At 39.8% G+C, this 14534-nt stretch overlaps 1 protein-coding gene and 1 long non-coding RNA gene across 4 annotated transcripts in view; one reads left to right on the top strand and one right to left on the bottom strand.

The window, feature by feature from the left end:
* The window catches only part of LOC140341482 (uncharacterized), a 5804-nt gene extending 4008 nt beyond the window's left edge, over positions 1–1796 (bottom strand). The window contains exons 1-2 of one of the 2 annotated variants that reach the window (XR_011922889.1): positions 1658–1796; positions 1096–1244 (exon numbers count right to left, since the gene is read on the bottom strand). This is a non-coding gene — a long non-coding RNA (uncharacterized lncRNA). Of the gene's footprint in view, positions 1–1095; positions 1245–1624 lie in introns of both variants that reach the window. The other variant, XR_011922890.1, reaches the window with a different exon arrangement.
* LOC140341466 (cyclic AMP receptor-like protein A) overlaps positions 1687–14534 on the top strand; it is a 254906-nt gene continuing 242058 nt past the window's right edge. Inside the window, exon 1 of one of the 2 annotated variants that reach the window (XM_072427262.1) lies at positions 1687–1825. In XM_072427262.1, the coding sequence (XP_072283363.1) occupies positions 1772–1825 (54 nt within the window). In that variant the 5' untranslated portion in view covers positions 1687–1771. The remainder of the gene's footprint in view (positions 1826–14534) is intronic. The other variant, XM_072427271.1, reaches the window with a different exon arrangement.

Raw genomic sequence — 14534 nt, 5'->3', positions numbered from 1 at the left:
AGGATAGGGAGAATTATGGCATGTTTAAAAGCTGAGGGGTATGTACCAGTAGAAAGGGAGAGATTGAATAGTGTCAAAAGCAGAGGAAAGATCCCTTGAGACTTAGCTCTGATGAGGTCATTGGCCACTTAGTAGTTATTGGTCTTCGTCCTAGCGTGGAGGAAGCTATGGGCACCGTCATCTTCTTTGTTCTTGTCTCTGCCTACATAACACGATCTTGCACTGCACAGGTGTGAGATTAGCATATTTCCCCTTTCTGCATGCGCAGAAGTAGGCAGAAGCCTCTTGGGATGAATGATGTATCACCGGAGGCTCTGTGCACCCATTCTGTCTTTATCACCAAAGCCCCCAAAAAATAAGCTAATTTTTACCTTACATAAAAAGTTTGTCAACCCTTTTATGTAATTTAAAACATTTAGTTTAGGTTTGCTATAATGATTGTAGGTTTAATTTTGTAGCCTATTAGACATGCAAAAAAATTTCAGTAGAAAAGGGACAAGAAAGTAGTTGGATCAGGTAACAGTTCTTTTTCTGCAAGGAATTCCCCAGTTCTGATAGCTAGCTGGTGTTAAGATTTGACTTTTGAGAGAAGCAGCCTACCTGTGCCAGGTAATACCACTAGTCCCAGTTCAAAGACCCATGTACTGGCAATGCAGTCAGAAAATGCTTGTGGAGTAAGACTAAAATAAAGCTCTCTTTAGAAAACACATAATGCTCTTTGACACCACCATCATAGGTGCACAGGTTAATTGTGTATATGTACAATAAAATTTATAATAAAATTAAAAGTGAAGATATTGGAAAATGTTTGAGAATCTGAAAATGACTATCTTGTACTTCATATAAGACAGTTACATTAATGTTAAATAGGACTTTTTCATTTTCTGCGTTTCTTTTCAATCCAACATTAATCATTTCTAAACACCATTGCAATAAGGGGAAATGTGAAGACCTTGTGCAGGATGAAAACCCCGGTGGTAAATTATCACATATTGTCATCATTTATAGTAATGCTGATTTCTCTGTTTCCCGGCAATTTACACATTTTAGTGATAGGTCCACTTTAAAGCAGAAATAAACCCTGTTTATTCTCACCTGTTCAGTTGCAGGTGCTGCCATCTTGGTCATTCTGGCTATCTGTATTGTCCAGGCCCGGATGATGTAACCCCTGGGGTTCATTCAGTGGGAAGTTGGGATATGCCAGGTATACTGGCAACCAAATCTGTGCTACATGTGCAGAGATTCTGAAAGATGAAGCAAGCGATGACAGGTAAGAATGTTTATTGCTGGAGGGACATCACCTGTCCTTTCTACAAAGCCCTGTCTGGTCACATATTTTGAAAGTGGAATTTTAGCTTTGCTTTAGGGTGGGAAACATCCAACAACCCTGGAATGGGATGACAGGCTGCTGGAGATATGAGTGTAATAGTTCTCTGTTGCAAGGAAAACCCACTTATACTGTTAAAGCATGAAAGCGCAAGTTTGACTGCAAATATTCATTTCACCTTTGCAAATATAACGCAAGATGGAAAACAACTTTCTATAGGGCTACAAACTACTAGAAGAGTAAATATCATCGTATTCCTCAGCTGCTCAGACACATAGTAAACACGCGTCACACAACCTGACACATAGATTCACCGGCAGCCCGCTCTACGCATGCGCACCGAGATCTCCTCGGGCACTCTCGTGTGGGAAAAACGCAGCAACGATAAGAGTGGGAGTTATCCTGTAGGAGGGGAGAAGTGTGTGATGACGAGACCGGAGCACAATGGCGGAAAATTGCACCTGGTTTGGCTCCCAACCCTCCACCAGCAAGCAATGCGTGAGTACAGCGTGCGCGCTCCCGACGCAGGGAAAAGTGCGCAGGGTGCGAATATAAGCGGCTTATGGGCTGGCGGCCTACAGGCTGTGGGTGGTCTGCTTCCTGTTCAGTGACAACTGTGGTGACACCGCGTATGCCTGTGCTTGTGACCGGTGTCTTCTGCTTATTACAACACGGTCCATTTTCTAAAATGTATTGTGTTAAAGGTTCCTGTTGTGTCTTTTTCGGCACCACTATGAGGCATAGTAACATGATATGACTCTGTGTGTGTTGTGGTAATTGGACTTGGGGTGCTTTCCTATTAAAAACATTTGGAACAAGTCTCCTATTTACAGGTCAAGTGACAATACTAGACTGCCAACTCTGCAATGACTTCATACAGCACACTGCAATGTCTGTCCGTCCGTCCGTTGCAGTGTGTGTGTTTAAAAAAAAAATTGTCCTGTTAATGACCTGCACATGTGTCCCATTCTTCAGAGATGAGGGAAAATAATGTCTTTTTGTCAGAGCTGTAGTGCTGATGCACAAAAACTTTTATTCCAACTCTGACTCCATTACAGGTAGTCCCCGGTTTACATATGAGATAGGGACTGTAGGTTTGTTCTTGAAGTTGAATTTATATGTAAATCGGAACAGGTACAATGTTTTAATAAATGCAATTAGGACAGATGTTTGTCTCAACATATTATTAGGCAGCATGGTGTCAGTTAAGCTACGTACACATGTCAGATTTTTATCGCCCGATAATCGGCATCGGCCAATTATCGGGCGAAAATCTGCCGTGTGTACAGTCGGTGTCGTCCATCGTCCGGACGACCGACCTGCCGGATCCACGGACGATGGACGACAGCCGATCGTAATGAAAGTGAAGGGGAGAGCGCACAGCAGGGTGCCGCTCCGTCGCTCTCCCCCTCCCCTCTCCATAGAGCATGAACGGTGCTGTATGTACAGCACCGTTCATGCATCGTGCACTCCCTTGTCGTTGGAAAGGATCGTGAAAGATCCTTTCCAACGACAAAAATTGGCAGTGTGTACGCAGCTTTACTGTGTAAAATCCTCACTGAGTTATTCACACACAAAGCAAAAAAAAAAAAAAATCTTTATGGAGCCTAGACATTCATTTCCTTCTGGCCCTGTGCTTTGTTATGCAAAAAGAAACAACTGCAGAGTTTGTGTTGGTCAATAAAGAGTTACAAGAGGCTGCAGAAAGAGCTCACCCTCCTAAGATCACCCACAACATCAGCAGTGTTTAGAAAAAGATTTCTGCAAATCATGCAAACCGCCCCCCTGCTATCAGTCTTGCACAGCAGCAGGTAAGCCTGTTCGTATCTAGGAGTCGTATATATGTCGGATGTCCTTAACTCAAGGACTACCTGTATTTCCAAATCTGCTGAAGTTTATGGTACTTCCACAATGTGCCTCAGTAAATGAAAACAACACCATGTTGTGGTACAAATGTTCCCTGATTGTTGCTAGGGGCAATGATATGTGTATATCCTCTAACTGGTATCCCAATCTTTGGAGATAAAAGAAAAAAAACATCTTTCAGTCACAGTTGTAGAGTCTGTACGCAAAACTTTTAATTCCAACTCTGATACTTACAGCAGAACTAAACTCACATGATTCACCTATCCTGTGTCCCATCACAGGGCTCTATTATCTTCCTTCTCTTCCTCTCAGAGATGATCTTCAACCATCTTGATTGGTAGTGCTAGAATGACTTAACTCTCACGCACACATTTATCCCCAGAACATGCAAGGAAAGCTGGATTTGCTATACCTTTCTGCAACAATGACCTGCCTGGGCTAGGAGCATATGTGGAGGGCACAGTGTCACCTTGCAGGCGAGCTGGCTCTTGGCACATCCTAAGGCTTTTTACAGTTTATATGCAGGGCAAATTTGTCTGAGGAGTCCTTCTTTATTATGCGTTCTTCACTGACTTTTTGAACCGGGTTTACAGGAGATCGATAACATGGGAACAATTTGAACAAACTTTTTGTTGACTTCATTTTTTAAGCTTATTTACACTAAAATAGGTATGCTGATTCTGAAAGTGCAGTTAGTTTTCTTCTATCACGTCAGTTTTTTTCTCTACTGCTTATATTATTGCGATTACTGTAGCGTGGATTTGTATAGGCTATTCATTAGCCTACACGCTGCTCTACGTAGTGAATAAGCAAAATTTATTTTTATACTTACACACGTACAGTATTTCCTTTCTTTCAGATCATGTCTGGCTCTGCTTTCTCATTGTAAACAACCCTGATTCATTTTGTTTTATCTGTGGCAGTTTCACCATTCCCAGTCAAGGGGCAAACATCAGCACATTTATAGAGTAAGCCTATTTGGCATATTTCAAAGTTAAACTTGGTGATCAAGTTAAGTCTTGGGCCCCTCATAAGGTGTACAAACAGTGTGTTGAGGGTTTACGAATGTGGAGACGTGATAAGATGCCATTTGGTATACCTATGGTTTGGCGAGAGCCAGGAATTCATTTCGGTGACAGTTACTTTTGTATAGTGAAAACTTAAGGATATAACAAGAAAAATACATGTAACATAGAGTATCCTAGTCTACCATTGCCTATACACCCAGAGGGCTCATTCAGATGTAATCCCAGTGCTGGTTTTTGTTACACTACCCTCTCCTAAAGAACTTAATTATGGTGATGAACTAGGTGACAACAATGATGAAGACATTGAAATTGAAGAGGCATCAAGACTGCATGAGAAAAACTTACTTGAAAAAGGAACAAAGGTATCGTACTTTCGAACCAGATAAATAGCATTTCTGCACTACTTTAAAACTGAGAGTGGCTTTGTGTATTGCCATAACATACCTGGTTTAATGGAGCAAATAGGGAATTCCAATCTATAACTCAACTGAATGGCAACCATTCATCGATAGCTCAAAGCAAAGGTTAAAGTGTGTCCTTCTTCACAATGGCAATATATTTGGGTCAGTCCCAATGGGCCATTCAGTTTCTCTTTGTGAAGAATATGCAGATATAAAGAGAATCATTAAGTTGTTGCAATATTACCAACACAATTGGGTCATCTGTGTTGACCTTAAAATGGTAGGCTTCCTTCTTGGTCAGCAACGCAGTTACACCAAGTATCCCTGCTGTCTGTGCATGTGGGACAGCAGAGCTTGTGAGAGGCATTGGAGGAAAGGAATTGGCCTCCAAGATCTGCCCCAAAACCAGGTGATCCAAACATTCTACATGAGCCACTTGTTGATAGAAAGAATATTATATTCCCGCCTCATTAAATTGGGTCTGATGGAGCAGTTCGTTAAAGCTTTGCCAACTGAAGGAGACTGTTCCAAGTACCCTCTTTTGGCATTTCCTAGCCTGTTATTTGAAAAAAATTTAGGCCAGTGTGTTTGATGGTCCACAAATTCGGCAGCTCATCCAAGATGAACATTTCATCAGGACAATGTCAGAAGTCGAAAAGAATGCTTGGTTATCATTCAAAGCCTATGTCAAGGACTTTCTTGGAAACACACATGCAAATAATTACATAGAAATTGTCCAGGAACTTTTGGAGAGCTAAAAAATGCTTGTTTGCAATATGAGCATCAAGGTGCATTTTCTGCATAGCCATCTTTCTAACTTCCCGGAAAACCTTGGTGCAGTTAGTGATGAGCAAGGTGAACGATTCCACCAAGATATGAAGGTCATGGAAGGACGGTATCAGGGTAGATGGGTTGTACATATGATGGCTGACTATTGTTGGAGCATCCGGCTGAATTATCCTAAAACTGAACACTGCACGAAAAGCTTTAAGCGTAAATTTTTACCTTAATCACCTACCAGATAATTTTCAAATGTTTTACTGTAAAAAAAATGTCATAGAGTAACAATAAATCCTTTGTATGAACAAAAGAAATTTAAATAAACAGTACATTCAAGTTAATATTTTCATTATTTTTTCATTGTATGTAAAATTTGTAAAAAACTGGATGTGATAGCAAAAAACTGGGGTCATTTCTGGATTCACCACCCAAAAGTGAGTAAAAAACAAGTGTAAGATCTAACTTAACAAACAATTTGTTCCCCAGTGTAACACATCTGTTTATTGTATATTGTAAAATCTGAAATAAAATAATAGATGAATGTCAGATTAAATAGTAGTTTAGCTGGCCTTTGCAATAGTGAAACAGCTAACTATTAAACTTTATTAGGGGACACTTTATTATAGCTTTTATAACATATTATGAAAAGTAGGACATTTTTATATATTTTATTATATAAGTTCACTTAAAATTTACTCATAGGATGTTTTTTTGCTTACTCTGACCACAAGGCCATGGAGTCAAAAATTGTGTGGTTCTTCATATTTGAAACAAAGTAGAATGAGCTGCATTTTTAGCCAGCAGAGTGTAGCGGTAGTATATGGAATTCATGTTCATAATTACACAGATTTATACTAAGAATCCTAATGGTTCCTATCCTTAGGCTACGTAGACACGTGCAATGGTTCTCGTCCGATAATTGGCTCAGGGCTGATATTGGAGAATCTTGCATGGGAACAGTGCTTGTAGATCAATTGACGATGAACGATCGTAATGCAACTGAAGGGGAGAGAGCGCAGCGGGATGCCACTCTGTCATTCTCCCCCTCTCCAAAGAGCAGAACAGTGCTATATGTAGCGTGTATTCGTTGCATGCATCATGCAGTCATTTGTCGTTGGAAAGGATGGTGAACAATCTTTTCCAACGACAATTTTGCATGTGTGTACCTAGTCTGGGACCATATCTAATAGTGGCTCTGTACAACAAACCCCTCTGAAATTGAAAGGCTTAACCTATCCCTTGAGATGCTCAGTGTGTATTTGTGCTTCAAACAAGGCATAGAAAATCAGCCTGTGATATTTTTTACCCCTGAAGAAGCGGTTCTTCCCTAAAATGCATTGGGATTTAACAAATATCTGCCTATAACATGATGTTGTTTTGCCCTAAATATGGGTTTTCTTTTTAAATAATATGTATGTACAACATGTACTTTTTGATGAAGTTGTTGAAACAAGTGTGTGAAAATCTAAATGTAGATGGTATTTTTGTATTAAAAAAAACATTTCTGATGATTTTAACCATATATGACACCACTGAAACTCCTTGTTTCTTTCTACTCCAGCATGTGTGGGGTTTAAATGATTTTATTGGTGACCCAAAAATTGCTTCTTATTCTCCCTCTTCGACTCCACGCACCTGTATTTTTCTTTAATGCTTTACATGCAAACCGAGGCCAGCTGAGTCTAGCAGGTAAAGAGCTTTGTGAATCTGGTTGTCACAATTGGAACCACTGAATGTGCAAAGTACAGGTTTAGTACTGAACAAGACAAGCATCAGAGACATAGAGTGTTTATTTGTGAATAAAATCCACCCTACTGTGTAGAAGGCTCCTATTTTTTGTTGATTCCTGATTATTTCTATTCATTTACTTTAATTAAGTACCTACAGTATATGAGCATGTTAGATTTATGAAGGTTATTTAGATTTGGACCAAAATGTTGTGCCTAATGTATCCAGAATGCCGGCTATAGAAGAAAAAAAAACCTTGATTTCCTCTAATAGATTTTTATTGTTTTTGCTTTGGTTTGCATCATTGTCCTTTCCAAGACTGACAGTCTTTTTAAAGTACATGGTTATTTACCGTATTTTTCGCCGTATAAGACGCTCCGGAATATAAGACGCACCCAATTTTAAAGGAGGAAAATCTAGAAAAAAAGTTTCTGAAAGATTATTCCCCTTCTGATCACTCATGTGCCATTCATACTGGTATTCCCCTTCTGATCACTCATGTGCCATTCAAATTCCCTTTCTGATCACTCTGTACCTTTCAAATTCCCTTTCTGATCACTCTGTCATTCAAATTCCCCTTCTGATCACTCTGTGCTTTTTTTCTATTGTACGGCAGTTAGGACAGGGAACAGCAGGTGGCGCTGTGCCGGCTTCTTTCGCTTTGCTTTACAGACAGGAGAAAACACGATGCTGGCAGAGGAGAGAAGAGAGACACGCTGCAGCCAGAGACACACGCAGGATCGGGTATCGGGTGAGTATAATATTTTAATTATTTTTTTTAACACATTTGCCGTATAGGACGCACTAACTTTTCCCCCCCAGTTTTGGGGAAGAAAAAGTGCGTCTTATATGGCAAAAAATACGGTATATATAATGACTGATTTAGGCTAGGTTCTCACTTGCCGTGCGGTTACTGCTGCTTCTCGGAACACACTCTATGGTAGCGTCTCCCTGCAGAATTTCTAAGGGGAATTAATAGGAAAATTAATCTAAACTTGCCCTAACTGCATCCATTTAGAAATAAGAACAAAAACATTGTCTGCTTTGCACTAACGCATGTATAAACACATGGCATTGTACTGCAGAATGTTCTCACCTTTTTTTAAAAAGCATCCCATCATATTGCAGTTTATGAGCATTACTACCTGGAACAGACAGATGTGAACTATAATTGTGCTAAGAATATTGTGACATACAGTGTCTTAGGTACTTCGCAGTCCATGAAAATCATGTGTTTTCGATATGCGTGCAGTAATAAATCATATGTAAAAGGGTGTGTACTTGTAAGAAGTGAGCTAATTAAGAACTGCCCATGCACAAGTAGTATTGTTGCTGACCATGTCAATCTTTTTATGATTAACAGTGTACCTATCTACAGTTCACTACTTCCTGCAGGATAACTTGTCATGTTACAAATCATCCTAAACTGGTTGCTTGAACATGTCAAAGAATTCACAGCACTAAATGGCCTCCACATTTACCTGATCTCATTCAGACAGATCTTCTTTGGGATATAGTGGTACATAAAATTCACATCATGGATGTGCAACCAAATATGCTGTAGCTGTGTGAGGCTTTTTTGTCAATATGAACCAAAATCCATTAAAAATATTTCCAGCCCCTTGTTAAATCTGTGTGTAGTGCTCACTCTAGTAGGACTGGCCAGTTCATACCCAGGTCCCTCCTATGTAGGAGTTAAATCATTCCGGCTTGGCCAATCAAGTTGGCCGAAAATCGTCTCCAGGAAGAAGATGAAGAGGAAGATGGCATCACCCTTCAATGGAACGTGGACAGGTGAGTTGTGTGGCTTTAGTTCTTCTTTAATTACAGTCCCAAATTCAGCACCAGTAGAATCCTCTTCTGGGTACTTTACATCAAGGTACCATCCTTTAGCTTCTCACAGTTGAAAATAAGTTCATTTTGTCACTGAAGCCTAGCTTATCCTTCAGCGAGGCCCTCCTGAGTGCAGTTCTCAAAATATTTTGATATTAACAAAATATGTTGTATCAGAAGCCCGCCTAAATTGGTGCCAATGGGCTGGGTTAGTCCCCTGCTACAGAAAGTAGCCAATAATCACTCCCTGTGGAGAAATAATTTGAGAACTGTGTAGAATATACCAAGATAGACTTCACTATTTATGAAGGGGTGCTACATATGCCACAAGGAATTACGGCTGCCAATGGGGGTTCAACACAGTAATAGTAAAGTGTACATGTGTATACAGGTGTATTAAATAGCTGATGAGTGTATGTGCACGTTGTATTTTGTGTCAGTGCATGTTAGACAAACTTGTTTTGGGATGCTTCCTTTCTAAAGGCTCTCCAATGCATTTAAGATTCAATTGACCCCCAACGCACCACATTTATTAGTTTAATAGACCTGGACTTATTAAGCAACACAAATGCATGGACATCAGTGAGCACTAAAAGGGAGAGATAGTGTCTTTTAGGTAACGTAGAATATATATTAATATCCTAAATCCCTGTTTTAATAAGCAAAACCTGGTTAAGCTAATATATGTATCCTTCAGGACACAATTGTGTAAGTGATATTCATATCTGGCTGCCAGATGACTCACATTCAGTGTCACTTGCTTTGGCTCACACAGATATAGTTCTTATCACAAGTTATTGGCATTTTCCTAATAATTGGAAAATTGCGTTTCTGCTGAACTTTCCTGCATGCATGTTATTATGATGAATCATATAAAGATAAAGTCAGTGTACATGATTTTGGTCTAAATATATTCCCTTATATGACTCTCATTTATGCTGCACATCAGGGATTTTTTTCATTAATTTTAAAACGGGGTGGGCATATATATTAATTTTCTTAATAAATCCTCCCCCTCTTTTAGTGAGGAAGCTAGAAAGTATGTTCTGCTGATGAAAATTAAGGAAAAGGCTCCAGAAGGTGTTTTTATTGTTATCCCTAGCCCTTTACTTTATTATCCTTTGTGATTGGTGTTTTTTAAAGCATCCTCTATAGTGCTGCACAGATAATAGTACATAGTATAAACATTAAAAACTATGTAGGAGTTACAGAAAAGGCTCAGATGAACATTTTACATTGTACACAGGGATGAAAGAAAATAAATATATACAACAGATGTTTTCTTCCTGGAATTTTTTTAAGCTGGGTGGGAAGATTCTGTAGGTGGGTGGAAACCTGTATTGTGACCAAACTTTTCAGTAACCACCCAAAAACAGCCAAGTGAATATTGAAAAGTGCAAGGTGGTGCACCTAGATAAAAGGGGCTGGGAAGAACACTCCACAGTAAGAGGTATCGGTAGTGCATTTTCTTAGTTTTTATTGTTTTCTGCTTTAGTTTTTTAGTATACCAAGGTAGGGCAGAGATGTAAGTATACACAGCAGACGTAGGAGTAGCAGAACAGAAGTAGGAGTCCAACCATTTCCAACTTAAAATAAAGTAAAGAGAAAAGGACCGTAAGCCGTGTATGATGTGGAAAGTTGGTATCTGGATAGGGAGGCCCCTATCAGAATTTGTATTTGCTAGAGGTAAGTTTTTATAGAATATGTTTAAAGGTAGAACGATAGAGTGAGTGCCTAAAAGATTGTGAAAGGAAGTTCCAGACAGCAGGAAAAACACGTGCAAACTCCTGAATGACAGATTGGAGCAAAGCCAGCTGGTTCACAGGCAGACCAACGAGAAGGGTGTTGCAGTTATCTGGTTATATCTAGAGGTACACTGGGGACATTAAGTAAGTAAGCCACAGTAAGGAATATAAAAAAAATTAGCAATCATGTAAGACAGCAGGGGTGTCAAACTCTGGCCCGGCGGCCAAATCTGGCCCGTTTTTGGCCCCCAAAGGAATCCTAAATATGATTTGCAGCTGGCCCGCTGCTGCATTTAAATAGCGCCGCTACTACAATTCTGGCATCACTCGCGTCTTTAGACCAGTGGCCTCTCTGCCTAAGTGTGGCCCCGCATTGGACTGTTTTATAGACGCAAGTAATGCCGGGAATTGTAGTAGAGACATCATTTGCGTGTTTAGGCCAGGGGCCTCTCTGCCTTTGCGTTGCCCCTGCATTGGACTGTTTTATAGACGCAAGTAATGCCAGGAATTGTAGTAGCAGCATCACTTACATCTATAAACCAGCAGCCTCCCTGCCTATGCGTGGCCCCACATTGTACTGTTTTTATAAACACAGGGAATTGTAGTAGCGGTGCTATTTCAGTTTCAGGTTTGGCCCACGACTTTATCAAAGTTTTTAATTTTGGCCCACTGTGTATTTGAGTTTGACACCCCTGGTGTAGGATGTCCTTTAGGTGAAAGCAAGAATTTTGTACCTGAGGACAGGGTAATTGGTTTACTATCCATGTGTGTTGTTAAAGTTTATGTCTAACCAGAAACTTTTTTTTTTTATTAATTTGGATTAAGTGGAAAAAGGTTAAACCCCTGTTCAGTTTTTACTTCGATCTGGTACTCCAGTTTCCTTTGTTTTTATTTTAGATATGTAGTCTTACCTTTCCTGTTGACATATTACAGGACCGGAAGTCCAGAGAAAAGCAACCCATACAGAAAAAATGCCTTTAGTAGAGTTGGAGATTTATTAATTTAAGATGATATTTTATGACTGTTTCCATATGCAGATTTTTCCTCACTTCCTGAGTGCCTGGGATTTGGTTTAAAAGTATTATTCCTTTGTCACTGATCTAAAACATGAAAAACGCTCCGGCTTGATATTCACTTTAAGGTAGTGTTGAAACTCCTCTAGGAATAATGACAAATTTGGTTTTGTCTATGTTAGGTTAAAACAGACAAGAGCACATAAAAGTAGCCTAATTTTTTAATGTTTCTCCTATATGTTTTTATTTACAAAATGCAGTTCCATTAAGACAAGGGACAAAACATTAACCTGCAAATATATGTAATACCACACAGATTCCCAGTGTTCTTTGTATGACTCCCCCCTATTAAGCCCTATGAGGCCTCACCTCTACACTAAAACCTGCCCCGCAATCCCCACATTCACCTGGCTTCTCTGTAAGCCTAGGAGTGCACTAGAGGGATTTAGAATGGAGAAAGAAGAAGAAAGAAACTGAAAAAGTCCTGTTCACCAATCTGCTCTGTATTAAATAAACAGATAGCGGAAGCTTGTGAGTTTGTTTTAGTAGTATTAAGAAATTAACACTATTTTATATATAAGAAAAAACATTTAAAAAAAAGTATTACATAACTACAATGGAAACAGAAAAAAATTATTATAAAGGCCCTTTTTAAGCACTATACTGACTCACAAAAACTATTCACAAAAACTAGCTGAAGTACAATGTGGTGATCCTGTGGTATTCCCTTACATGTCAGTAGCAAAAGTGTAATCCTATAGCAGCCATTTGTTTTAAAGTAATACGCTTTTCACAAGTTTTAAGCAAGTTATATTTGGTTCTTTCTAACCTAGTCTCAACTTTTATATTCATTATAAAAAGTATTGTGTTTTCATTCATTATACTGATAAATTAGATTTACTATACATACCTTTGCATAAGGTTTTCATTTCTCACAGATTTTACACAGACTAACTTTCACTTTATGCATTATATCCAATCAACTTATACTAAACTGTTCTTTCTCCCCAGTTAAACAATCTTAAATTTTCAAAATCTTTATCAGAGATTTTTAGATTTGTGGTAGGCATTTTGACTAATTATTTCTGCAAAGATGGGCAGAGCACTTGATTAGACTTGACTTGACCTTTAATGGGACTGTTCACTTTTGGACTTTGCCTGTAATACCTAGAGCTTTCTGTTAGGGAGCTGATTCTATTCTTGTTAGTGATCTATTTAAATAAATGAGATGATCTGTCAGGGTTGACAGATGGGCTGATTAAATTCCCTTTCCAGCTTCTGTATGGTCCTGCTGTCTTTCCGGTTACCAGAGTTCCTAAAAGATGTTGTGAGTCAGCTCCGAGAAAGTGAACATTACCAGGCTAAAAATATGCCTAGTGTAACAGCAGTGTTAAAGTGTGAGCTTTTTAAGAGTGGGGTTTGGCTATTTAGGAGTATACCCATGGAAATAAGTCTGTATCTTTCCTTTTTTATGTGCAGCATTGGTATAGTGCAAAGAATGCGTTAGTCTTTACTTGGAATGACCCGAAGGCATCATTAGGAATTGGTCTAACTTCAACTAGGTACCAGTCCTCCATCTCTAGCACCATACTCGTTACCTATAAAAAAGCCACTTGGGAGGGAGCCAGGTTGAACTGTCTCGGCATGTGGCTACTCCCAGGATTTAGGTACGCAAAAGATGACATGAGAAGGGTCAAAAGCCCACAATGAAGGACAGGGCAAAAGGGAAGGCAGAATATCAAGCTGAAATGCAGAACAAGAACAGATCACAAACAAAGATCATACATGAGAGTAAAGGGCCTGGTGAGGTAACTGGGGTAGAGCCAGTTCAGGGTTGATGTTCAGGTAAAGGTCAATCCATGTACCGTATTTTTCGGCGTATAAGACGCACTTTTTCTTCCCCAAAACTGGGGGGGAAAAGTGGGTGCGTCCTATACGGCGAATGCAGGTTTAAAAAATAATTAAAACCGATAACATACTTACCCGATACCGCGATCCTGCGTGCTTCTCGTCTTCTCTCCTCTCCTCCTGGCTGCAGCGCGTGTCTCCGCCTTCCTGCAGACCCAGCGAGGAGAAGCCTGCTCACGCGATCCCGGAAGCAAGCTGGGAGAGCAAGCGTGCCCCCGCGATCCCGGAAGCAAGCCGGCGGAGAGAAATGGACCGGTAAGTGGGAAGGGATGATCAGCAGGGGATAAATAGGGTGATCAGAAGGGGATAAATTGTCACAGGGTGATCAGAAGGGGAATTTAAATTGGCACAGGGTGATCAGAAGGGGAATTTAAATTGGCACAGGGTGATCAGAAGGGGAATTTAAATTGGCACAGGGTGATCAGAAGGGGAATAATCTTTCAGAATCTTTTTTTTCTAGATTTTCCTCCTTTAAAATTGGGTGCATCTTATATGCCGGAGCGTCTTATACGCCGAAAAATACGGTAATAGGCAAAGGTAAATAAAAAAAAAAACACAGCTGGCAAAGAGCACAACTAGAAAATTTATCCACAGCAGCTAGGAAGTTAACACTTTTATGGGCAAAGTAGTCTGGGAAGGGAACAGCTTTTATTTGGCTTGTAGTCAATCAGGGATCAGATTCAGGTTCCCTCAAACAGTTTGAAGTGCCCTATAAGCTATAGAGTTATAAAACAAAATACTTCTGTGTGCACCCGCCATGTCCAATGCCCAGCACAGTGCTGCCAAAAGAGAATTTAGAAAGCCTGCACATGTGTTACTGCACAGAATGAGAGGATACACCAGAAAACTGCATGTGCCGACGCTGGCTGCCCAGCCTAGTCACTAAACATCATAGGAGTGATTGG

This window comes from Pyxicephalus adspersus, chromosome 1, assembly GCF_032062135.1.
Source record: "Pyxicephalus adspersus chromosome 1, UCB_Pads_2.0, whole genome shotgun sequence".
Classification (NCBI taxonomy): domain Eukaryota; kingdom Metazoa; phylum Chordata; class Amphibia; order Anura; family Pyxicephalidae; genus Pyxicephalus; species Pyxicephalus adspersus.
The sequence above is the reverse complement of the archived record's forward strand: the minus strand, read 5'-3'. Positions and strand labels throughout refer to the sequence as shown.